At 43.6% G+C, this 25,535-nt stretch overlaps 3 protein-coding genes across 4 annotated transcripts; 1 reads left to right on the top strand and 2 right to left on the bottom strand.

The window, feature by feature from the left end:
* Positions 1–576: 576 nt before the first annotated feature.
* On the bottom strand, positions 577–6,705 carry arl6ip1 (ARL6 interacting reticulophagy regulator 1). The gene is made up of 6 exons (XM_079177977.1): positions 6,567–6,705; positions 5,685–5,818; positions 5,052–5,171; positions 3,415–3,532; positions 2,888–2,972; positions 577–1,581 (listed from the first exon to the last, which is right to left on the bottom strand). Exons 1-6 carry the CDS (start codon positions 6,600–6,602, stop codon positions 1,463–1,465), a joined length of 612 nt encoding a protein of 203 aa, XP_079034103.1. The 5' UTR covers positions 6,603–6,705; the 3' UTR covers positions 577–1,462.
* Positions 6,706–7,983: 1,278 nt separating this feature from the next.
* Positions 7,984–17,026, top strand: srrm2 (serine/arginine repetitive matrix 2). Of its 2 annotated transcripts, none has more exons than XM_079177755.1 (14): positions 7,984–8,153; positions 9,408–9,659; positions 10,019–10,114; positions 10,424–10,603; positions 10,805–10,888; positions 10,971–11,036; positions 11,119–11,154; positions 11,419–11,535; positions 11,652–11,790; positions 11,901–13,825; positions 14,105–14,791; positions 14,960–15,031; positions 15,719–15,829; positions 16,286–17,026. In XM_079177755.1, the coding sequence occupies exons 2-14, from the start codon at positions 9,412–9,414 to the stop codon at positions 16,338–16,340; spliced, it is 3,816 nt and encodes a 1,271-aa protein (XP_079033881.1). In that variant the 5' UTR covers positions 7,984–8,153; positions 9,408–9,411; the 3' UTR covers positions 16,341–17,026. The 2 variants fall into 2 exon arrangements, with proteins under 2 accessions (XP_079033881.1, XP_079033880.1); XM_079177754.1 differs by having other exon boundaries at positions 10,968–11,036.
* Positions 17,027–18,827: 1,801 nt separating this feature from the next.
* On the bottom strand, positions 18,828–24,858 carry kat8 (K(lysine) acetyltransferase 8). The gene is made up of 11 exons (XM_079177759.1): positions 24,490–24,858; positions 23,860–23,934; positions 22,856–23,037; positions 22,719–22,772; positions 22,403–22,567; positions 22,020–22,109; positions 21,718–21,858; positions 20,972–21,065; positions 20,603–20,753; positions 20,357–20,511; positions 18,828–19,024 (listed from the first exon to the last, which is right to left on the bottom strand). Exons 1-11 carry the CDS (start codon positions 24,806–24,808, stop codon positions 18,960–18,962), a joined length of 1,491 nt encoding a protein of 496 aa, XP_079033885.1. The 5' UTR covers positions 24,809–24,858; the 3' UTR covers positions 18,828–18,959.
* Between the last annotated feature and the right edge of the window lie 677 nt (positions 24,859–25,535).

Genomic DNA, 25,535 nt, shown 5'->3' with positions numbered 1-25,535 from the left:
AGTTGACAAGCTTGTAGAATGTTATACTTCTAAATAAGGCTACTTATATTTCGCCATGATAGCAATTCAAATGTTTTATTTCGTATATATATTACATTAAAACAGAAGGAACATTGTGTTCCAGTTTTTGATCAATGCAGCAATTTTGTTATATACACGAGTTTAATTAGAATTTGAAAAAGCACCGTTAAGTAGAAGTCAGAATTGGTTTTCGGAGCGGACATCTATAGCTTATAAAGAGGGCAGGGCTTCATCATAATAATAATAAATAATACATATTGCACTTGAAGCCACTGATCTCTACTGAGTTCTACCGGTGAAGCTCCGAGTGAACATCAGCATGTTGCTCAGTATTCAATGATCGAGCGCAACATATGTGGAGGAAATGATGGTTAACGAGACACTACAGGCCCCCATGTAGATAATCATTACATTTACTCAGCACATTCCTGCTCTCCAGAGGATGAACCATCCAGCATTTCTATAATTTACTTTTCCTCCCAGAATAAATATCCTATAACACTGCTGCTATTAAAACCAGTCAGCCAATTCAAACAAAGAAACGGCAAGTGAAAATTAATTTAAATCAAACTTTATTCATTTTCGTAAAGAACTCCAATAAAGAGAAAAAAATGAAATGAGTTGACAGTAAACAAACCAGCAAGGATGAAGGAACACATAAATAAGAGGACATAGTGGAGGACACACATGTGGGTCTATTTACACACCAGTTACTCACTGTGGGGTTGGATAGAAGAGCTAATAGACCAGAGTCCAGCTAGCAGCAGCAGGCTTACATCTAGAAACAGTTCAACTCCTCACAAGCTTTAAGTCCAGTTCCAGCATTATTCATTTTAAATACAACCAAAGCAGAATAAGCAAAAAACTGGAAAAATGTACATGACCTGTCCTAATGTGACAAAAAACGCCCTGAAAAAATGAAATAGTGAGGAATCTACGAGGGTTAAAACGATGCAGTAATGCTACAAAAACTGCTCAGTAGTCACTTTGTCTAAGTAGAGGGAATGGCTTAAAAGCATTACTGACATCTTAAAATGAAGCACACGCTAACTAAGAGACAGAAGGGAGATCTAAACTGTGTGCGTGTGTGTGTGTGTGGGGGGGACAACATTACGATAACCATGTGGTGGATTCATGCATGCATGGCAGGTAAATTCAAATAAAAGAGGATGAGGTTCCAAATGTCAAAGAGGTGGAGAGAGAGAAATTAAACTTATCCAATGAGTGATTAAAATAAAAAATAAGTGCGTCTCGCTCTGTGGCAGAGACCCAAGAAGGAGGCTCTTTTTGGCTCTCCTCTCCTCTCCTCTCCTCTCCTCTCCTCTCCTCTCCTCTCCTCTCCTCTCCTCTCCTCTCCTCTCCTCTCCTCCAAACAACTTCCTTCCACTTTCCATTTTCTGTCATCGTTGATCTGGTCAGAGACTCGGCTCCACACGTCCGTCTACTCGTTCTTCTTCTCCTTCTGTTTGAGCAGTTTGTTGATCTCCCTCTTGGCCATGGAGGCGTACTTCGTGATGACGCCGTGCTGGTTGAGGCCCGGCAGCAGCAGCAGGAAGCTCACTGCACAAGAAGAAACAAACGTTAGGTTTTTAAACCTAATAGATCACACAACAGGGGGGCGTTGCAACTTCTGATTAATAAAAAAGTCAAAGGACCACCTTCTAAAATAAGAGACAAGAGATAAATAAACTGGGCCAGTCAGCTGTAATGACCAGAATACATATTCTGCCTGCTGTTATGAATCCATATTTAATGTATTTAGGGTCATGTTTCCTCCCTTCTCTGTTTCAGGAAACCGTTTTGTGTCACTGCATCCGAGGGAACGTGAGCGAGCGAACAGTGAAAACACGTTAGTCTCTGATGACATGATATTCAAACGTAACCGGTCACTGAAACTATAGGAATTCATTTAGATATATATAGCAATAACTAGCGTTGTAAACTACCATTCATGTGTTATTTAATCTAACCACTTGGTACCTCCTTGGCCCAACAGAAGGCCTCAGAGCAACTTGATCAGAGACTAAAACAAAGAAAGCGTTGTTTCACAGTCATGTGCCCTCGGTTTCACAGTCGGATGAATCGTCGACATGTCTCAGCTTATGCCAGTGATGATCGGCTCCTGCAGCCTTACAGAGCTGCTGATTCACCAACTGACATTCACCTGAAGCACCGCGGTGCAGCTGACGGGAGGGTTCGTCCCCAGAATCAATCATTTCAGGTTTCACTGCACGTTTCCTCCCTGACAGGATAAGTCAGTAATAAGACAAGAACTGCTCATTGTATACAGTCTGCGTCCTCAGGGCTGCAGGCGTCTACATAACTGCTGCAGCTCTGAGACACAGAACCAGGAAGGCTGCTGTTAGGCTCACGTTCAGGTCCAGAGTTACAACATGCATGAGATAACAGCAGCCACTGAAAGATTTAAACGCATTAAAAGTCCCTTCACACGCAGAATGATTTTGAAACTGCTGACTTCCTGTTTTAGGTGTCGTGCACCACAGCAGCCACACTTCGGTACACGCAGCTAAAGAAGAAGATCAAGACGCAGTTCCTGGCTTTGGGTGATCAAAGCTTCCTTTTCCAGATAAGCCTCTCATACCAATGCACTTCTCATTCATTACATAATGATCTGAGGACTTACGATATAAAACCAGTTATTTGTATTTAACCCTTTGTTTCCTTCTCAAACGTTCACCAGATACGATGGAACACATTTTGGTTTAACACGGTTCCAGCTCCTCACCTGTCAAAGACCAACACCTCTGCTTTGACAGAAGCTCTTTGTCATTCCATCGCTCACATTTGGAACGCTGACTCAGGAGGACTTACACAGTACAATTACTGCGTGATGTGATATACTCACCTATCAGGTAGGTGAGGAACAGGTTGTGCACCTGCTGTCCGATCCAGGCCACCGCCAGCAAGCTGCTGATCACTGAGGCAAAGTACTGTGGAGAGCAGGGAGGTCCGGTTACAAAGAGCAGAACCACTCCTCACATGAGCTGAAACATAACTCAATCTATTTTTTATCAACAGAACATACGCTGCCATTTTTTGACGACGCCAACAAAGCGGCCATTGAATGAAAGCAATGTGATTTAACAGTGTGTCTAACGGTGTTAAAGCACGCTGTGGAAAAACCCGGTTATCACAGCCTGTAACCCAGTTTGAGGTCTAAGTGGAGCAGCAAAGCCAAGTCAGCCGAGGATATTTTATCTGGAGCAGAGAGACATCTCACTGTAACCAACAGACGAAGGCTCCATTTACTGCAGCGTGCAGCACTGCAGGCTGACGTCTACAGCGTGTTAGAGACAACATTTAGTGACACATTCAGCTTCTTTATGTGTGGCTGAGATAAGAGTGTGATTAAACTTTTAGATTGTCATCTACCATTTTGGGCTTCTCCTCCTTGAGGGTGCAGAGACGCTTGCACCAGCCCACCATGCGACGCTGAGTCTTCACCAGGTTACCGCAGATCTCATGGAAGCGCTGCTGCTGCTCGGTGGTCCTGTTCAGGAGGAGAGGCCGTGAACAAAAACACAAAACTGACTGGATCCTGGTGGAGGGTTAGGGTTACAAACAAAACACCTCTTCATCTGGTCATTAGGAGGAAGCAGATAAGTTCACTGTGGTTTGTCACATCATGACAGCTTTCCTCACTTCTAACTCGTAGCTCTCTGATGAGGAAGTGTAGAACTAGAACCTTTATAACTTGATAAAGAAAACTACTCCGAGGGTTAATCGACTGCTCACTACGTGTAATCTCCTTTAGAGAACAGAAAATTAATCAATCAACATCACCCTGACTTCTCAAAAGTGATTCTTAGTCTTTTATATTAAACTGCATATTTTGGAGTTCAGGGTTGGAACTTGATGTTCACTAGAGATTGAACAGAAGGGCCAGGAAACATCCTGTGCCTGTTACAGTGATGTGAGACTACAGGGATTCTGAAGGACACTAGGAAAAGTAGCCTTTATTTTCCGCTTAGCCATCGTCCCCTATTTCGGTCCTTGTTGTCAGGGAGCCAGACAGACGGCGATAGCCCCGTTAAACCGGCCCCACCGACACACGTCTGCTATCTGGCTGACTCTGCTGCAGCAGCGACACGGCATGTTCTCAGAGAATCTGGATCAGATCCACAGACAAATAGCTACTCATTCCTGGCCTACATCTAGAAATATAAAGCTGCCTTTTGAAACCCAGGCGTGTGACTCATTAGTCCTCCATTGCTAAGCCACGACTAGCTAGGCTGGTGCTGTTAACCCACTCAGAAAACTAACCATTTGTCTTTAAAAACACATTCGGTACTAATCTGACCCAACGGCCAGTGGAATGTCCGGGTCATGGCCTGCTGATGCAGAGTTATATATTGAGACGCTGGAGGCGTCCGATGGAGGACAGACGTCCAACACACTGTGCCAACAGCAGGCCGTCACTCTATCCTGTGCTGGGTGTCTGGTTGTCACCACCAAACACACAGCTGAGAGAAGGAGCCGTAATGTCAAAGCTCCATGAAGCGTTTGGACACCGTACAGGGCCGGATTCATGTGACAACATTCAGACTTATTACGCAAAAAAAGAGAGAACTCCTGTTTCCCCTTAAAAGTCAAGAGGCTCTTCGGTTCAGCACAGCAAGCGAGAAAATCTCCCAACTGCTTTGGTTCCAATGTAATATCACTATTATGGTTTAGTCCCTGGCTACAAACAAGAAAGCATACAGAAGAATGAGTTATTGAGAAGTCTATGAACTATTGCACAAGCAAGATTTATGGCCCATTTCACTCCTCCGGTGTATTCAGTGGACAGATTACAGGATGTTCACAAAGAACAAGAACATGCCAGCGAGCGTCACATTTGTCCAATCGGGTGTAGGAAGGGTTCATGTTGATATTCAAGTGCAATACAAAAAGAAAATCCATAACTAGCACAAAACAGGGAAAATGACCTTGAAAAGATATTTTTAGATTTAGGAAATAACACGATTTTTGGGTCTAATGGAAAACCCATTTCATTTTCATGCTCTCACCACTTATTGGAGCCGAAGACTCTGGGTGCGAGGGTGGGCACCAGGTAGTCTGCTAGGCAGAGCAGCATGACGGCGCAGGAGAGCCCAGTCAGCACTGACGGGTCCAGGTAGTAAATCAGCCTGGAGGAAGAAGACAGAGCCGTCAGTCGAGGTCAGGAACCCGTCTCATTTAAAATGCAAACTAAGAGCCTCTTTATCAGGAATGCAGAAGTGTGTTGTTCACATTCTCTTCTTTCAATGTAGCGGCTTGTTGTGATTAAGAGATTCATGCACATGTATGCTGGAGCTGCAATGTTTTAAATAAACATCTGCAAAGAAAATGCAATAAATGCATATTAGACTGAACCAGATAGAGGAGGGTGGTGCATTCGGGTAACATTAAAGAGGAATGCATTGAGTTAGCAGAAAACAGTCTAGTGTTCTCATCTGGATTCTACTGCTAGATAGGAATGTAACACATAAGCTCATTTAAATAATTCTCATCTACATGGTTACTTCTTCTGGCTTTGTGTTGTAAATGTGGAAACGCTCACATAACCTTTGAAATGTGTTTTAGGACTCTGAACCAGAGCAGCTCAGTTAATGAAGATACTTCTTGTTACAGATATGTCTCATGTGACGCAGTGGGCTCACATGAAGAGCAGGGTGGTGGCACCCATCAGGGCTCCAGGGAACCAGGGCTTCTCCCAGCGAAGGACGCGATCCCCGGCCAGGATCACCTCACCCCAGCCCTGCAGCTGCTCCTCCAGCTGGGCCGTCTCCTGAGCCTGAACACACAAGTATACACGTTACTAAAACAACATCCACACAACTGATGAGTGGCAAACAAAACCTATAATATCAGAGTGAACAGGGAAACAGCTAGAGAAGCCAAGGACGGCAGCTTCTTTAGAGCAACTTTGAGTCTGGATGTGAAATCATTCCGTTGCAATATTAACTCTATTTAACAAATTCACCATGTACTCTTGATTAAGAAATGGTAATTTAATAAGAGTTTGCATTGGTGTTAACATGTATAATTCAAAGCATGATTTAAAGTCTTTTAATTTAATAAAATTCCCGCCCTTGACAATAGTTTAATTATGCTGTACTTCGGTCTGTTCTTAGGTTTTAGGTGATTTGTAACAATGTGTTCTAAAGGAAATGAATGTCCCAAGCGGAGGGTGTGGGTGCCTTTTGTCGATAAGCAAGGCATTGATAACGGGATTCTACTGATATGACTGTGCAGTCTGTACCTCCACGACACTAAAAAAGGAAATGGCCAACGACAACCACACGTTTCATCTAACTAGATACGTCAGCACTCGATTTTTGGCGTTTAAAACCTGCGTTAGCACCTGCTATCGTTAGCAACGGTTACAAGGAGGAACCAATCTTCTGGAGCCAAGTGGCGTATTAAACTAGCTAAGCTAACTGGCTAGCTAACGTCAGCTAGCGTTAGCTGACGTTAGCTAGTCAATGCTAACGTTACTGTTACAAAATACAACCTGAAAAATGCGGTTATTTAATACTCACGAGCATATTCGCGCTTTTGTTGTCGCCTTCAGCCATCGTCAGTTCTGTTTCTCTCGTGGACTTCGTTGTGTTCTTCACAAGATAAACGGCCCCGCAGAGCAGCAGCACAGCACGCCTCCTTTACTGGCTTCAGCGTCACTAACGGTTGTATTCTAAGCAGGATGTATTTATGTCCGAATTTGCGTCAAAATCAGCCGCCGGGCATTCTGGGAAAAGTAGTTTTGTGTGTGTTTCTTTATGCGAAGCGGAAGTGGGGTGTTCCCTTCTCGATGCACCTTATGGATATATGGTTTCTCTACGGGCATTAATATCCCACCTTTAGATAATAATAATAATAATAATAATTATTATTATTATATTATCATTATTATAATTATTATTATTAATACTACTAATAATAGATAATACTAATAATAATAGATAATACTATAAATTAATAATAATAATAATAATTTAATGGAATACAACACATTCAGCTAAAATAAGGACAACAACGCTGGTAAAGGATAGACAGGAGAATTTACCGTATTAAAGCATTCTTAGTCTGCTATTTTAATTAAATACAATGCAACAAAACAAATGAACTTACGGGTATTTTGGACTGATTTAGAAAACGTTTTGACTCTTGAACCATGTTTGTAAAAGCATATTATTGGTGTTTCAGTCTTCCTTTATATTTATCAGCAAGAATTAACAGCAGTTCTCTCGTTGGCCACAGGGCGTCGTCTTTCTCAACCAGGTGAACCTTCTTACATACAGGTGAACCTTGAGAACACTAAAGTCTGTTTCTGTTGGTCCTTAGTTCATATAGAACTCACTTTTTGTTAACATTAATAATTTTTGTTTGTTGTTAGTTTTTTGTTCAAATACACCACACTCCTCCCGTTTCAACTTTAACCTACAAAAACTGTAAAATTTGTAATTTGTAAAAACACAATTTGTAAATACAATATTTACTCTGAGAACTTAAAAGAACTTCTACATTTAAAGATGTCTCTCGATTCTTTGTTTTGTAAAGTCCAGCTCCAATAACAAAAACACAACATTCTGTTTTTGTCCTTTTCCCTTCAATAATATATTCTTTAACAACAATGACGATAACATTATTGTTGATGACAATCACTATTATTAAAATAAATGTTATACATAACATAATGAGTATTATAATTATCATAATAATAATAATAATGAGTATTATTATTAATATGATCATTATTATAGTGACAAATATGACAACATTTGCATTAACAATATCCACTACTAAGCAAAAATCATAATTTCTCATTCCAAGTCTTTATTTCCATGTCTTTCAGATGTGGTTCAATTGAAACACTTTTTTTTCCTCCGACACCTGAACGCATCGCAGTTTGAACGTGCGTATGACGTCATCTGGTTTTCATCTCGTTCTCCCTTCGGGTTCCGAGATCAGACCAAGCTAGCTAGTTAGCTGATAGCTAACTAACGTTTAGCCGTATTTCGTTGACTTTTCCACGGTTATTACACGGTCTGTTTAAACGGGATATTATTTATCGACGATTATCCTTCCGACTCCGTTTTCTCTCTCTCCGCTCCCGGAGAAAACAGCTGGTACGTAACAAATACGTTAGCTTGTGTTAGCTTTCTAGCTTAAGATGGGAATTGTTCGCTGCGCATAAGTGTGGTTTTGGGCCTTTTTTAAATAAACGTGTAGCATTAAAATTCGCCGTGGTGCTTATCAAACTTAAATGAGAACAGTGAGTTTCAGCCATATTCTCCTCATCCAGTGAGTCTTAATGTATTATTGATACGTTTAGTCTCAGCCTGAGTCATCATAAATCTACAGGCCTATTCTGACGCACGTGTTATTGCGCCACAAAATCGATTTTATTTTGAACAAAAGGTTTGATGATGGATGTAAATTTAGAGTTGAAACGATACAAACAAACCCACCCACATGTTTCATATGTTCCATAATGTTTTTTAGCAACTACGATACGCTGCGAGAAAGCTGACACACTTTGTACATTTGAAGTTATTTGTTTTGTGGTTCAGTCGTTTCTGTTGTGCTGTCTTAACGTTACTGTTGATGTTCTTTTTGTGAGCTACCATGATACAGTGTGGGACTTAAAATACATCCATGTCAATGATGTGGAATCACTGCTGGTTAGTTTGTGTCAGCCATCTTAGAACACAAAATCCCTCAGTATAATAAAATGCTTAAAATGGCAAAACTGCGGAGGCTCGTGCTGTTAACTGCATACATAATAAGTTAAAATCCGTCATTTAGCTTTAAAGACAAGGATACTGGTTGTTAGTGTGTGTACTTTGTATTCTGGAGATGTGTTCACGTGAAGACGTGTGTTAGAATCAGAGCTCGGACATCGCTGTGGATGTAGGAAGACGAACGCAGGCCTCAGAAACCCTCCGTGTGATGAACCGGGTTATAGATGCTCTCATCACCAGAGAGCACTGGACACGATGGCAGTGTTACTGAATAATGCTGTTTCAACAATATTTAAATCCCTTTTGTTTTCAGTACGAAGGAATGATTTAGCCTTTGTTGCATAATGCAACATCTAAATGTGACAATCAGTCTTCTCTGTTGGAGGAGCCAAACTATGGAACTGTCTCCAAAATGTACACTGATATTACTGTTTTTAAATGAGGTATTACATCATTGCTATAAGAGAAACACTGCAGTCACACCTGTATACTGTGTATGTGTCTCTATGAATGTGTGTATACTAAACACAGTGCACCTGGTGCTTGTGCATACATTTCTGTTAGAATTCTATTTGTACTATGATGTCCACATCAAGTAAAGTAAATACTATTCCCCGTCTTTCCCGTTGTTTTCTGCAGAGCCATGTACAATGGGATCGGCCTGACGACTCCGCGGGGCAGCGGCACCAATGGCTACGTGCAGCGCAACCTGTCGAGCCTGCGAGTCAAGCGGCCGCGGGACGAGCGCGGCGGCGAGCGGGACGAGAAGGACCGGGAGAGGCTGGAGAGCCAGCTCAACAGACAGCCCAACGCCGACATCCTGGAGCACCAACGCAAGAGGCAGCTGGAGGTGAAGTGTGCCGAGCTGCAGGACATGATGGAGGAGCAGGGGTAAGACGGATGCTGTTACACCTCAGGTCTCTAAGTTCTAATCACACGTGAAATAAATGAAGCCCTGCTGCTGACCATCGTCTGTGTAGGTTCTTCTGAATGATATATCCAGACTGCATAGAGTTTTATAATGTTTCAACCTAGGTCCACTGTAAGCTGTGTGACTGGTTTATTTGTATGCAGATAGATTTATTATCCGTATCGTACTGGGCGTACAGAAGTGTGGTAGTCTGCTGTAGAACAAGAACCTCCAGCAGACAGTCGCTTGCTGGAGGCAGAGGAATAAGAACAAGTTGCTTTTTATTTGTGTTCAGTAATATTGTACATAATGTAATGCTGCTCTCTGTCGGGGTGGTCAGGTACTCAGCTGAGGAAATCGAGGAGAAGGTGAACACTTTCCGTTTAATGCTGCAGGAGAAGGAGGAGCCGGCTCCCGTCGCCTCCGACAGACCAACGTACGTTTCATGGGGCTCTAATTATAAAACACTACAGGATGTAAATATCGAGACATTTTAATGTTAAAATGTTGAACCCATCTATTGTTAAAAATGAACAAATATCATATTTCATGATGTATTGGTTCCTCACAGCACACTGTTACAGCCTGTTTAAATACGACATGTCAGGGAACAATAAATATAGGAAACATCAAATGTCCTTATTAAACTCAGGCTGACTGTTGCTGTACCACATTAAGTAGCGACGGCGTCGTTCATACTGCACAGTGTCAGTGATGCAAAGCTGTGTGCTCCGCTGTCTCTCAGGGCCACAGAGACTCACGCTCTGGCTGCAGCCAACCAGCAGAAGAACGACCGTCTTCGCGCCGCGTTCGGCATCTCCAGCGACTACGTGGACGGGTCGTCCTTCCACGCCGACCGCAAGGAGAGAGAGAAGGAGAAGAAAGAGCAGGAACGCCTGGAGCGGGAGAGGCAGCAGAAATATACGTAAGCAGGTCTAAACACACACACACACAGCTGGACAAGAGAAGAGTCAAACATTCAATATACAGTGAAAAATCCTATCTGAATGGCAAATATAAAAGATCTATTCTTAAAGTAATGTTGGGCGGCGAGCGTGACGCGTTCACTCGTCACTCGGCCTAATTTCAGCCGCTGACTCGCCGTCTGCTGCCTTTGCTCTCTCAGGTTGGTGGAAGATTCAGATCATTCCGATTCTCCTCCCAAGAAGCGCAGTCGGAAGAAGAAAAAGAAAAACAAGAACAGAGACAGGTGAGAGAATGAAGGCGATGAGGGCAGAAACCGTCCCGACCACGAAGAAGAAGGTCTTGACACGTGATTTTTTTGTCAGCAGCTCAGAGAGTCGGTCCCCATCTCCTCGACGAGAGAAGAAGAAATCCAAAAAGAAGAAAAAGAAACGGTATTCCGTCACTCTATCCTCAGCAGATGTTTAATTATTTCACGTGTGACTGTGATTGTTGACTGGAAGTCTTGTGTTTCAGTGAGATGTCAGAAGAAGAAGAAGAAGAAGACGACAGGTCTGTGTTTTTAAATCATATCTGTCTTCCCTCATAAGCAGCCAGCAGAGCGTTGCTGCTTTGTTCTCGTTCTGACACAGTTCATACTGTGAATACGTTTCACTGGAAAGAGACTTCAAGCTGCCGTTATAAATGCTAAATGTTTCCTGAATATTGTATTTATTGGAGAATCACCAAACTTGCTTCTGTTATACATTTAGAACAAACATCCTGAATATAAACGGGATCGTGTGTGAAGTTCTGTCTCCTCTGATCCGCTCACAGTTCTTCAGAAGAGAAGCAGCAGGAGTCACAGAAGAAAACGAAGAAGAATCAAAGTCCAAGTCCTCCGAAAGCAAAGGCAGCGCGACACAGAAGCGCCTCCTCCAGCTCAGCTCACAGGTATGAGGAGATGAGGAGGAGGAGGAGGAGGAGGAGCTATAGACACGGTTGCATTCAGACATTTCTGGACTAGTTTGTTTGAACGTACTGAACTTTTCTGTCACTGGTATCAACAGCCAGTCTCCAGCTCCACTGAGGTCACGTCAACAGGACCAAACGGCAAGAAAAGCTGATGAAGGAAGAAAGGGGAGATCACCTGAAAGAAGGAGACGAGGATACGAGGAGAGCAGTCCACCTCACCAGGGAGGAGACGGGGTAAGAAACGTAAAAACCTTCTGTTGGATGTTTAGTATCCCAAACTAGATTTAACCCGATTCATTCTATCGTCAACATAAAATGACACCAACAAATCTCCCCTCATCTAGAAGAGGCCGAGTGACATGGAGAAGACCTCCTCCAAGAGGAGACATGACTCTTCATCCCCTACTCCTCCACCACCTCCACCGTCAGAACAAAGCAGGGAGAGGAAGAAAGGGAGGCGTTCAAGAAGCAGAGAGGTGGAGAAGAGTAGGCGTTCCAGGAGCATGGAGAAGGAGAAGGAGAGAGGAAGGAGCCCCCGAAGCAGAGAGATGGAGAAAGGAAGGCGATCGAGGAGCAGAGACAACGAGAGGGAGAGAGGGAGGCGTTCAAGGAGCAGAGAAAATCAGAGAGGGAGGCGTTCAAGGAGCAGAGAAAGGAGGGACAAAGGAAAGGAGAGTGTTCCTCAGAGGATCAGGCACGACTCTTCTTCATCCCGTTCGCCGCCTCCTCCTCCTCCTCCTCCTCCCAAACAGGAGACTAGGAGGGAAAGGAGCAGAGACACTGAGCGGGAAAAAGACAGGAATAAACCGGACAAACAGACGAGACATGACTCCTCATCCCCCTCGCCTCCCCCTGTGAAGGAGAGAGCTAGGAGAGAGAGGAGTGGAGAGAGGGAGCGCCGGACTGAGAGAGGTCCAGACTCCAGGGCGACGAATGAAATGGACACCAGGAGAGACGTCAGTAAGAGACAGGAGAAAGAGGCGTCTCCTCTTCAACAGAAACACAACAGGAGGAGGGACGGAGGACAGACCTCACCCGTCACCAACGGCCGTCAGAGAGGGAGGGAGGACGAGAGGAGGAGAGGAAAAGAGAGCGAGAGCATCAAGGAGAAGGACCGGCATCCGACCAAGCAGAGGGAACCAGACAGAGAGCGAGCTCAAGAAGGCAGCCGCAAGAGGGACGAGGACGTCCGGTCCACCGCAGAAAGTAGGCGGGACGGATCGAGACCAGCAGAGAAAGGAGGGAGCGTCAGACCAGAAACGAAGGAGAAGACGAGGAGCCCTCCGAGGAAGGAGAAACGTGAAGACAAGGAGAAGCAGGCTGAGAAGAAGCGAGAGAGCAGCAGCAGCGGTAGTAGTAGTAGTGGCAGCAGCAGCAGCAGCGGCAGCAGCAGCAGCAGCGACAGTGACAGTGATAGCTCCTCCTCATCTTCATCTTCCTCTTCATCCTCTGAAGATGAGGGCAAGAAGAAGAAGGACGGGTCAGAAGGAGTGGAAAAAAGTAGCCCCGTGAAAAGTGCACCGTCCGCCATTGGCGCTGCGGTTGAAAGGTATTTAGCCAACGGCAGGAAAGAAAGCCCGGTCTCTGCTTCTGAGGGCGACGGGCCTCGACGAGCCCAGAGAGAGAGAGACGGGGGAGGAGGGGGAGACAAAAGGGAGAAGGAAAGAGCTCCTGCAGAGAGCAAAAAGGGTCAGGAGCGTTATAGCCCCACACAGATGGACAGCCCCAGTCCTCCTCCATCCCCATCCAACAGAGCAGACGCCAGCAGAGACGGCAACAGGTCCTCCACCTCTGAGGCCGAGGCGGAGAAGACCAGGGTGGAGGCCAAAGCCGGGAGGCCTGCAAGGTCCAGCTCCTCGTCCAGGAGGCCTGCAAGGTCCAGCTCCTCGTCCAGGAGGCCTGCAAGGTCCAGCTCCTCGTCCAGGAGGCCTGCAAGGTCCAGCTCCTCAGCCAGGAGGTCACGCTCTCCGCCCAAAAAACCCACCACCACCACCGCCTCCCCAGCACGTCGCACTCCACCGAGGCAGTATCAGGAACCACCGCCCAGATCCAGGAGACCTTCTCCTCCTCCGGCCTGGTCAGACCGCGACAGGGAGAGGGAGAGAGACAGGGAGAGAGACAGGGAGAGAGACAGAGAGAGAGACAGAGAGAGGGAGAGAGACCGGGAGAGAGAACGTGAGCGGGTTGCCGGTAGGGCCCGGTCCAGAAGCCCAAGAAGACGCAACAGGTCCAGGTCTAGAAGTCCGAGGAGGCAAAGCCCCCCCAACAGGTACGATTTGATGTTCTCTGTAAATAGTTTAATAATATACAGGTTGAGGCTTCAGATAAGCCCAGTTGGCTGTTTGCCTCCTCCTGCACTGACGATGACCAGATGACCTGAGAGAGCCACATGAACATCATTTACTAAAATGTTCAAAACAGATTTTAAAAGATTATATTTGACGGTAAAGAGACGTCCCGTTGTTACCGGGCAGACAACTAGAGGATTGGTGAGGGACGACATGCTCAATCTAAACCAACTGTCTTTAATATTTTTCTCCTCCTCCAGGTCTCGGCGCTCTCCCTCTCCTCAGAGACGAAGGAGGAGCAGCCGCTCCCTCTCCAGAGAGCGAGCCAGAGAACGGGACCACGAGAGGAGCAGGCAGAGGGAGGTGGAACAAGAGAGAGCGAGAGAGAGGGTGAAGGAGCCTCTCCTCCCAAAAGATGTCCCACCACCACCACCGCACAGGTCCTCCTCTTCCTCTTCCTCCTCCAGCTCCTCCTCTTCCTCTTCGTCCTCTCCTTCCCCACAGCGAGAGACGAAAGACACAAAAGCACCACCGGAGGAGGAGAAGAGAGAGGAGCGAGAGCAGAAAGGTCCTCCCTCCTCCTCACGAGGTCCTTCCAGAGACTCCTCCCATGCCCCCCCCTCAGGTAGGAGGGGCTCCCAGTCCGACTCCAGGCGCCCAGATGTTCCCTCCAGAAGGTCTCCTCCGGCCGCCGGCCCACCAGAAACCAAACCTTCGTCTTCGTCACGAGGTCCGAGCAGGAAGCGGTCGCCGGTGACGACTCCTCAGCCTCCGGAGCAACCGGTCAGAAGTGAGGTCGCCGTGAACGGGAAGGAGGCGAGCGCCAACAAGAAGGCCGCCAGGAGCAGCAGCTCCAGCTCTTCCTCTTCCTCTTCATCCTCCTCCTCATCCTCCTCTTCATGCTCCTCTTCAGACAGCTCAGACTCTGAGGTGGAGCAAGGAAAAGGGTAAGCAGGAGACGGGGGAAGGTGTGAAATACACCAACATTAGATAATATCAAATAATAAATCAAAGCATCTTTGTCACCTTTTGCAGCCCTGATGAGTTTGTGATTAATCATAAATGACTCACTAGTTATTAATATTTACCCGTGTTACTGTGTATTTTCTTAACAGGAAGACGGTCAAAGCTCAAAGCTCTCCTTCGTCCTCCTCATCGGAGAATGAAAAGGAAAGTAAGAAGAAGAGGTGAGAGCTTCGTTTCTGTTCAGTGAGATCTGCTGCACATGGAGAGACGTCTTTCTGCTCCATGTGGCCTGATGCACACAGAATTCTGTAAACGCATTGTGTCGGTATGAAAGAAGTCTGGTAATGTTAGCTCGTTTGAGGTCAATAAATGACGGGATGGAAGCTTCGTTTTAATATGCACCAGGAGTAATCATGGTTATGGCTCTAGCGTCCTGACTTACGTACTCTGGTGAATCCGATACATCGGCAACGTCGAGAGAGTTTCTTGTTACGACTTGTTAGGATTTAACGCTCAAACATCACCGTGACCTCACAAAACACACTTTTTTTTTTTGTCCAAAACTCAAACACTGATTTGCTATTTATGACAATTTCAGACAAATGTCTAGTCGGATAAAATGATGACGTGTCGACGTTTTGGACAGACGTGGATGTGAACTGCATCTTGACCGATTGGTGGAGGCATACGAGGTGGTGCTTGTCGCTAAGTGTTGAATTGGAGTCCTCGTGGTGTGTGTCACGGTGCACCGGGCCATCGTTGGCCTTATTGATCGGCCGTGAGCCGGCAGCTTTTACCTTCTCATGCTGCGTCTGCAGGATCCCTCCGTGACGGGGTGGAAGTACTGAAACAGTCCTCTTTTATTGGTGTCTTACATGATGAACTGTACCGCTGTGTTTTCCTCACAGCCCCGCCGCCGTTCCTCAGAGGGTTCCCGCTGACTCGCTGAGAGATTCCCGCTCTCTCAGCTATTCTCCCCCAAAGTACATGAGAGCAGCGCCGCTGTCGCCGAGCCGCAGGTCTGTAGCGTACGGTAGCTGAGCTAATGTCAAGGGTGGTCGGGGTTAATCCTCTTAATGCAACTATGTAACATATAAAAGTACTTCAGTCAGACTTGGTTCTAGTTCAGCATCCAGAGTATGGAAGCTCCTGAGGGTCAAACAGCCACAACTCTTGTCCTATGTTTGGTAAAAAGCATGACTTTATTAAATTGCTCTCTTGTCCTTATTTCTAGTTTAACAGTTAAATGTAGATGTACAGACTCTTCAGGGAACATGAATGTTACAGATAAAGAACAAATTGAATATGAAAAACTTTAGTGTTTTTTTAATATGTTGGTGTTCGTGCATATAAACTGTGCTGGTTGTTGAAATGCTATTAAAATAAAGTGTATTTATCAGCATAATATCTTTTCCAGCAGTACAATAGCTCTTCATGATGATAATGTGATTTATTTGCTCTCTCCTTGCTGGTAGGACTGACAGCAGGCCGTCACCGAGCCGCCGGTCAGACAGCAGGAAGAGGAAATGAAGCCTGAGCTGCTCTCCTCCTGTGAACGTCTCCGCCAGCGTACAGATGAACCAAAACCAGACCCCGACACTCACTTATCAACTCCTTTGCTTTTTAAGCAGTGGTGACCCGAGGCTGGCTTGTACATTTTTTTTATGAGCTGAATATAGAAAAGTACACACATACACACACACACACACACACACACACACACACTCTCTCACGCACACACACACACACACACACTCTCTCACGCACACACACGCGCAGACGCAGTAAAGTAAAATGTAACTTCAACGATGTTCCTCTGTACTTGTACTGTTTTGTTGCGTTCTACCTGTAGATATGAGCAGTCTGTATTTTGATTATTATCGTGTAACAGATTCAACTTTCCATTTAATGTGAGCAGAAACTGAAACGTGGTTAATTTCTTTGTTGAAAATGGTTAATAAACGACAATTGTACATTTTATTTGTGGGATTTTTTTCATGTGGTTATTGTGGGACATCAAACTTAAATAAGTTTAGATATTTTCTTTCTAATCAACAGTAAATGTATTCCAGCCTGATATCTGTTGTCCCATTCAAACATCAGTCCTCACTGTTCTTCATCACCGTCAACACACTCGTTTATTTAGACCAACCTCACGTACAGATCGTACATCAGTCAATGTGTTTCAGGCCAAGGACCCCAAACTGATAGAGATGGAGCAGAGACCCCTGACTCTATATATTGTATGAAATTGTGTTTTATATTAAACTGGGCCTAGTGCCGTGTATAAACATACCTCTTTATTGTGCATTCAGTACTAAGCTATTCAAATAATACACAGGTTCATGTTTTAAACAAGTGGAGGTACAGTGAGTAGGGGGCTACTGCCATCTACAAACACACCAGCTGATACCAATAACATCAACATAGTCAATTGCATGATAATCATGCACACAAGCTGTTCAAATTGACGTTTTTGTTTTAAACATAAATGTGGAAACTAGAAATGCGTGATGGCCTATTAGTGCCACTGCCATGCATAAACACACCTGTTATCTTGCAAACAATACTGAACTATTACAATAGTTGGAAAGAATTATGTTTGGGAAAAAAATGAAAAATGGTCTAATCCAAACATTGCAGTACCCCCGCGGACCCCCTGTTGAAGACCTCTGCTCTAACGCACCAGATGTGGATTCATCCACCGCTGAAAATAGTCCCCAACAACTATTCCCTCCTAAAAACTACAGTGACCAGCTGTTTCAGGACATTCCTGATCCTTGAAACTACATTTGTGTTTGAGAGCTTTCTGTCTTCAGTAGGTTGAGAGACAGACTCTGTGTTGTGCTAATAGTTTATTTATCCTTCAACATCTTCAACCTTTTAAAAGTAGTGTGAACCTCTTCTGTTTAAACCCAAGAACCTGATTTGAAGTGGAATATTGTCATACTTTTTAATTGAATGTGTATATAAAAAAAAATCTTAATTTTTGTGTAAACAATATACAACGATTTAAATATTTGTCGGATTTATTTTCTCATTTTCGAGCAACTAGAAGACGAGACTTCAGGTGAAAATCATGTTTATAATTGAATACATGAGGCCCATTTTATTATGTATTGTGCTGCTTTAAATCCGCTACAAACAGGATATATATTATTATATTGTGTTATTTGAGATGTATTCTCTCGGTTAATGCGTGGCAGTTTAATTTCTTTTGTTAGTTGTTTTTTTTGGTTCCACAAACAATATAAAGATCAAGCTGGGAGTTTGTAGTCTCCTGAAATCCTCTACATTTAGGATAAAACAGCACGTGGCACGAGTCAAGAACATTTCAGAGCTGAACCGGTTTTTGATGCCAACAAGCTGCAAAGCTACAGGAACACACTCACCTGCTGCAGAACTCCACATACTTCCAACAATGGAGGCTGAGTATCCCTCATCACAGCTGTACTAACTTCTCCTTTTTCATTCTTCACTTGGAATAAAACTTTACTCTAAATTTCAGAGAACACTCCAACCAAACTGCACCTGTGACGCACCGTCCTCGCTGCAGCAGAAGGCTCAGCTGTAGAGCTCATCAGGGCTCCATTCCATTTAGCTTCAGCAGCAGCAGCAGCAGCGTGTCAGAGGCCTGGAGCTAAACAACTGAACGGAACGCAGCCTTTTTATCAGTTACACCCGAGACAACTACACATCTGCTGTGACAGAAAAGTCTGTTTCTCCTGTTGGACTCCAGAGAGGAAATCATCTTCAACAATATCCTGAGTTTAAAGATTCAAGATGTTAAAAACAAACATTAAAATCAGTTAAACCTACCGTCAGGTTATCCTCCATATACATCTCAACTCTAATGAAATATCAGACCTGCAATACATGTGGTATCTATTCATGCAACTATGATGGCAAGTTATTCATTCAATACTAAGATTTAGAGCCTAAAACGTGTTAAAAGAAGATTTCAGACTTTTAGAAGCAGTTGATAATCATGAAAGAAGGACTCAGGACACACGGCTGTTGTTTGTTAACATATTTTAAGAAAATACTGACAGATGCTACTAATGACTATATACATGAGTTTTCATAACAGCAGGGGAAGTTAGCAGATGATACAAAAACAGGAGTGATGAACAGATGTGGCTCCGCCTCTCACTTCTTGGACAACTTGGCTTGTTTGTTTTTGGGGGGGGCCCACTTCAAACACATGGTGTCCACTGTGAAGGAGACGACACAAAAGGAGAGAGGTGATACACCGACACTCAGAGCACAGAGGGAACAAGGACCCGAAGTAGGATCCTAGGTCTGAACAACAACAACACGTCAGAGCTGCAGAACCTTCTGAGGTTCAAAGAGAGAACGAGTTCACGTCTGTGTTCTCACGACATCATTCAGACCCGATGTTCACGTCAGCTTGAGAACCGCGATTATGAGACCAAGATATTATCATTTCCTACAGTGACGATGTCTCCTACTGAGTGAAAAGAAACTAAAGAAATAAAATCCCAAATTAACACCAATTAGATCAACTCAACAGACTCAAAGTGTTTTACACCGTTTGTTTGTTTCTGGTTTCTAAGGAAGCCCATTCCCGCAGCAAAAAAAAAATATCCACCCAAAATAAATAATATATATATCCACCCAGAAAAAAAAAAAGTATCTTTTTTTTTTTTCTGGGTGGATATATATATTATTTTTTTGGGGTGGATTTTATTTTATTTTATTTTTTCCGGGTGGATTTTTTATTTTATTTTGCTGGTGGGAATGGGCTTCCATAGCTTTTACTTGTTAACGAAGCAGCTAATTTAGACTATTTACATTTAACTACACACTAATAATTCACGATTATTCGGAATATGAGAACAGTCTGAATCTGATACGGGTCGTGTAAACAGCATTTTGTGTTTGGACATTCAGAACGAGACGTTATTCTAAATGCAGCATTTTCCCATCAGGACGTGTGTGATGTGCTGATTCACAATATGAATCTCGATCGGGGTTTTTATTACCGCAAAAAGAAAAGCTTGAAGAAGCAGTTCTGCTAAAACATGCAGAACGTTAACGAGAGTTCACTGCTGGAGAAACGTGAGCTGGAGGAGGAAATTTATATCATTTAAAGGACAATCGGCTGCATGTAAACGGGAATATTAGTGGAATATTCATTTTAATTAGTCACATACAGCTTATTAGGAATATTGTCTTTTTAATAATAAGGGAAAACATTTTGTGCATATAAACAAACTCAATATGTAGATGTGACAAAAAGGCATCATGTGCTGACAAGAGTGCAAAAAACCTCTAAAATAAAATGAAGACATGAAAAGCAGACACTCATTTTAATGTGATGTCTTAATCACTCATTATCTCCGCACTATAATAATAATAATAATAATAATAATAATAATAATAATCAATATAAATCATTCCACCTTTTCTGGTCCTACCTGCCAAAAAAAGTTTGATTTTGGGTTTTGTTGTTTAAGTTACAACCAGGTTCGCAACGTGAAAGGTCAAAGGTGAAAGGTGAAAGGTGAAAGGTGAGGACCGACCTGTGATCGGCGGTTTCTTGTACTGGGCGCTCTTCAGGTGCTCCTCCACCAGTTTGGGCGTCACACAGATCACATGCTGACCTTTCCAGTATTTCACCATGTTGAGCGACTGCAGCGTGCTGATGATGTCACTCTGCGTGATGCTGGTCATCTGGCTGGAGACAAAGAGAGGAGGAGCTAGAACTTATAGCTAGAGAGACGAGAAGATGGCTGTGTGCGTGTGTGAGTGTGTGTGTGTGTCTCTACCTGAGGTCTTTGATGGACAGCGTTCCTCTGAAGTCCCTCAGGATCTCCAGCAGGACCCAGGACCAGTAACTCCTGTAGCTCAGCTTCCCCAGATCAGACAGAGGCTTCTCTGGAGAGCCGACTGCGCTCTCCAGCTTAGAGAGCTCGTAACCTGCTCACACAGCAGAAGCACAAGAGCTCAGTGGTGACGCTGTGTCCCACTGCTGTCTGCTTTAAATACAGCTATCCCAACATTTAGTGATATCTGAGGCGACGTCAGTCTGGGCTGATTATCAATATAAAATCCTATTCATATATTTAGTCAATAGTGAAAAGTAACCATTAGCTGTGCACACACGCACGCACGCACACACACACACACACACTTACTAAAAGCGATGAGGAACTTCCCGTAGCCTCTGCGTTGGTACGGTGGTAGAGTGAGGATACACGCCACGTTGTTCCCATCTGGAGACTCTTTCTCCTGAAAAACAGAAGCAGAAGTTCAGACAAACAGTTTGAACTTTGAGGTTCAGAGATAAACCTGCAGCACCAGTGACCGAGTTTACAAATGTAAAGTGTGATGATTTATAGAAAAACATGCAAAGAAGTAAAAGGTGTCCTGTCTTTAAACGACACAGAAATACATGAACGTAATCAAAGCGAGGTGTAGTTCTGTGCTGAACATTGAAAGCTTCTATTGAGGTTCTTCAATAATCCTGTTTTATATCATCATCATCCTCAATAAATGATGGAGATTCCTCCCTTTGTGAGCAGGAGAGAGAAACCTTTAACTGCAGAGAAAATATTATTTTTGAAAGCTAAACAACAACAAATATGTTTTGAAGATGAATATTTTATGAGATAAACTCGTGAAATGATAACATCTATCTTTTTCCTTATGATGATGTTTATCTGAAACTGTGCAGGAATAGTCTTTAAACACGAGGAACAGATTTTAGAATCTGAACGTCAACGTTATGAAAGAAGCTTTGAACTATTCGAACCAAAGCAGGTTTAAATTATTATTAATATTTAAATCAGGTTTACAAACTCCCCACTGTACCTTTAAGAGAGAGCGAGTCCAAATGTATTATCATAAGGAAAGTATTCATCCATCAACATTAGAAACTCACTTTGGAGAAGTAGCCGACGATGTGCGCTCCCTGCTTGTTGACTTCAGTGAGGATGTAGAAGATGAACGGCTCCACGTCGAAGTACAGCGTCTTGTGGTCCAGAAAGAGTTTCGCTAGAAGACAAAGATTTTGACAGTAGATCTGCAAACAGAGACCAACAATGAATCACAAGGATGAACAGCAGTCTCTGACACAATCAATCAAATAGAACTCAACTTCATACATTTCCACTAGAAACACAGAATCAGCAGATGAATCCATATTGTTCAGCATTAAGACGAAGACGTTCCTGGTGAACTCACCTTGTGGTCCCGCCCGTCCACTTCAAACACCGATATGTTGCTTCTTCTGTAGATTTCTTTCCCTGACGGCTGCTTCCACTGACAGTGAGACTGAGGACACAAAGATCAAAGAGATGTACAAACCTAACTCATGTTTCATTATTGCTCATCGTAATAATTAACTCTGTAGGATTTGAGTTCCACAGGTGGAAAGAAACGCGTTTCTTTTCTTCCAAATCAGAACACAAAGGTTGAGTAAGAATGTAAAATATCAAGCAAGCAATTACTTGGACTCTGTTACTTTAAAATAAACTAAATTCCACGAGTCACGTGTCCGTTCAAACTAAATCATGATTAAAAAGAGAGATGGATTCCCTGCAGTCTGAGGCGGAGGCAGCACTGACCAGGTGGTGTCTGAAGGTCTTCTCGTACTTCATGTATTTCAGGCAGTACTCGCAGATCCACAGCTTGGGCTGCTTGCCGTAGTCTTCAGGAAACGGAGAGAAGTACCAGGCGTCGATCTCAAAGTTTCCTATCTGGATCTTATCTACATATTTTACTTTGGTGATCTGAGGGAGAGACCACGAGCATTTAAATGCATGAGACAGTTTAACCACGTGATGGAGAGGTCAGTACACAGACAGAGAGAACAAGGTAGTTCTGTTTGCTCTCTACTGTTACAATCTGTAACAAGAGACACACTCGGACGGTCCACCGTACCGCCTCATGCTCCTTCTCCAGGGCAGCTGTTGTCGGGTCCATCTCTGCATATGTCTGCAAAGGAAAACTCACATTAGAGAAGTATCAAAATACACACGAGTGTCATGAAACACCTTGGTGAAAGACACCGTCTCTACCTTCTGTACATGGTTGATCTCGTCGTGTTTGCGCTTCTGGTTGCGAGTGATCTTCCTCTCGGGCTGTTCGCCCAAATCCCCGACGCTGCCGATCATCTCCGTGCTCTTCCTCACCGCGTCTTTCACCGTCTTGGTGAGTGCCAGGCGGGCCTTGCCCACCCATTCGTCTAGCCGCCTGTTGACTGAAAGAAGCCAAAGAGAAGAAGAAGAAGAGGAGGTTCATGATAAAGCTGTAGACGGAGGGGATGAAGAGGGTGTGGGCAAAAATAAAGGAAGGCATCAAAACAAAGATGGAGGAGGGACTCCATCCCAGTGACCATCAGAGAACTACAAACATGCAGTTCACTTAAAGCTCCAGTAAAGAAATGGTGAGTTAGTACCCAACTGCTCCTTACTGTCCTCAATCTGTCTGTCTGTCTGTCTGTCTGTCTGTCTGTCTGTCTGTCTGTCTGTCTGTCTGTCTGTCTGTCTGTAATTTGCTGGTTGACCCTCATCTACCTGCATGTCTGTTATTGCTGTTTAGTGTCTGACTGACTTATATATTTAACACACTCTGCATGTTTTTAGTGTCTAACTTTGCAGCATAATATTGTCTTTAGTCCATGTTTCTATTCATCATAGTTATCCCTCATTGTGTTGTCTTTGTGTGTTGAATTTGTTTTGTTAGTACTTGACAACGTAGAATAAGAGTCTCCTGAATGATGATACTACTCATATTAACATTCTCTCTTCTTTCACTGTTTCTGCACACATTGTAACGGGTCAATATTGCATAACCTTGTAAATGTAATCTTGTATTCTGTTACATCTGTCTCTTGGGACTACAGATGAAAAATAGCCTCTTGGCGTATTTACAGCAATGTTTTATTAATGAGCACTGTCCCTTATGAAATAAACCAATAAATAAAGAAATAGAAGGGACATATATGAGTGATGATGTAGATGTAATGGTTGATTACGTGCATTGCATTCATGGACATATTAAGAAGCAGTCATGTACTCACATCCCACGTAGTGAACATAGAACTCCTCTCTGCCCTCCTGCTCATTCAACCGGGACTGAATCACCTCCGCTGTATCTGGAGACACACATCCAGCAGGAGAAGACGTTTGAGTCGTTAGCAGGAGGACGGAACGTCTCACCAGACTGCATTCAGATTTATACGATTTAAATCCCTATTTGATTATGAGCCAACATGCTTGTGGTTCATTCACTTAATAAAAAGAGAACTTGTTCGGTGTTGAGCCGTAGTTTAGTTCGGCAATATAATAATGCTCCAGACAGTAACACAAACTAATTTATTCTGTGAAATATAAACTTTTGGAATTAACATTACACTGTTATCGTTTTATCAGCCACGCCGAATTTTCCAGAAAGTCCCAACTGACACTTTAATAAATCTAAAATCCTTGAATTAAGTCTTAACACCATGTTTCCAAACCAATCAACAGACTTTACTCTCAATGTTAATTGAGTTTGGTGTGAATTTATTCCCCAAAAACAGAGGGGGAGTCAACTGAAATTGGGATGAAACGGGCAGAAACAAGAGGTTTACTATGAATATTAGTAGTTATATATATGATTAATATTTAATACATTTAATATATATGGTTACTAGCGTCACATCACTCACGCCACGTCTTGTCGGCTCGTTGACATAAATACGTCTCTCCGATTTCCACCGACACCTCCTGCTCCCTGCCGCCGCAGAACACTCCGCCTCCGTCCTGGATGTGACTACTCGAGCACCCGGCTTCTCTCAAACGGCCGAGGGCCTCCGCCTCGTCCTCTTCCGCGCCACTGCCGTTGGAGGAGCACGCACCTGGGATGCTACTGTCCAAGTCTCCCCGCTCACTTTCCATATGACTAGAGTCCATGTCTACGTCCATCGTAGACTCGGAGTCCTTGCCGTTATTATCGTAGCTTTTGTGAAACTCGCTCCCGCCAGTCATAACCTCGGTCGTTTTAAAAACAACAACACGCCTCTGCGAACCTGCGCAGATTATTCAGAGGGGCTGGTCTTCATAAAAAAAAAAGAAAAGAGAAAAAAAGATGGCGTCAGGGAAGACGTAGTTTCCGCCCCTCTTCCTCCCAGGATGCACCTTGCTTTAACACTCAATAACTACATGTCCCAGGAGTCTTAGCACCACACAGTTTGAAGATAATTTTCTTTTAATAAAAATAATACGATTATTATAATTATTATAATAATAATAATGAGGTGCTAAACTTTGCCTGTCCAGTACTGAAGATCATTTAAACTGTTCTGTCAAATTAACCTTTTTGGAGATAAGATATAAAGATGAACTGAGGTTCTATCACTCTGTGTGTAAATGTAATGTTGAAGAAAGACTCAATTTAACCGAAATTCATTGAGGTAAATGTGCCTTATAGACGCAATAGACTCTGAACTACTGGGCTGCAGGGTTTGGCCAATTTATCGCCATCAAACTCAGACCGAGGTCCAACTCTCTCTGGGCCTCATTACCACTCATCCAGTGGAGCATTATTCAGATCATAGTTCTAGTATGAGTAGTGATGTCACAGTGTAAAGCAGAAAGTTAAAGTCCTGCATTCAAAAACTTACTTTAGTAAAAGTCCTGCATTAAGTATTATCATTCTTATCTTCACATTTACTTAAACTAGGCTGTAAAAGTACACACTAAGTCGGCAAAATGG

Source organism: Pholis gunnellus (genome assembly GCF_910591455.1).
Source record: "Pholis gunnellus genome assembly, chromosome: 17".
Classification (NCBI taxonomy): domain Eukaryota; kingdom Metazoa; phylum Chordata; class Actinopteri; order Perciformes; family Pholidae; genus Pholis; species Pholis gunnellus.
This window is presented reverse-complemented; position numbering and strand designations above follow the sequence as displayed.

Coding starts and splice junctions, on each gene's coding strand:
- kat8 (XM_079177759.1), bottom strand. CDS start 24,808: ATGACTGGCGGGAGCGAGTTTCACAAAAGCTACGATAATAACGGCAAG. Junction 22,773..22,855: donor AGATCAACCATGTACAGAAG/GTAGAGACGGTG, acceptor TTTCCTTTGCAG/ACATATGCAGAGATGGACCC. Junction 21,066..21,717: donor TCGTCGGCTACTTCTCCAAA/GTGAGTTTCTAA, acceptor TCTGTTTTTCAG/GAGAAAGAGTCTCCAGATGG.
- arl6ip1 (XM_079177977.1), bottom strand. CDS start 6,602: ATGGCTGAAGGCGACAACAAAAGCGCGAATATGCTC. Junction 3,533..5,051: donor GTCTTCGGCTCCAATAAGTG/GTGAGAGCATGA, acceptor CCTCCTGAACAG/GACCACCGAGCAGCAGCAGC. Junction 2,973..3,414: donor AGGAGGAGAAGCCCAAAATG/GTAGATGACAAT, acceptor TGCTCTCCACAG/TACTTTGCCTCAGTGATCAG.
- srrm2 (XM_079177754.1), top strand. CDS start 9,412: ATGTACAATGGGATCGGCCTGACGACTCCGCGGGGCAGCGGCACCAAT. Junction 10,115..10,423: donor GTCGCCTCCGACAGACCAAC/GTACGTTTCATG, acceptor GCTGTCTCTCAG/GGCCACAGAGACTCACGCTC. Junction 13,826..14,104: donor AGGCAAAGCCCCCCCAACAG/GTACGATTTGAT, acceptor CTCCTCCTCCAG/GTCTCGGCGCTCTCCCTCTC.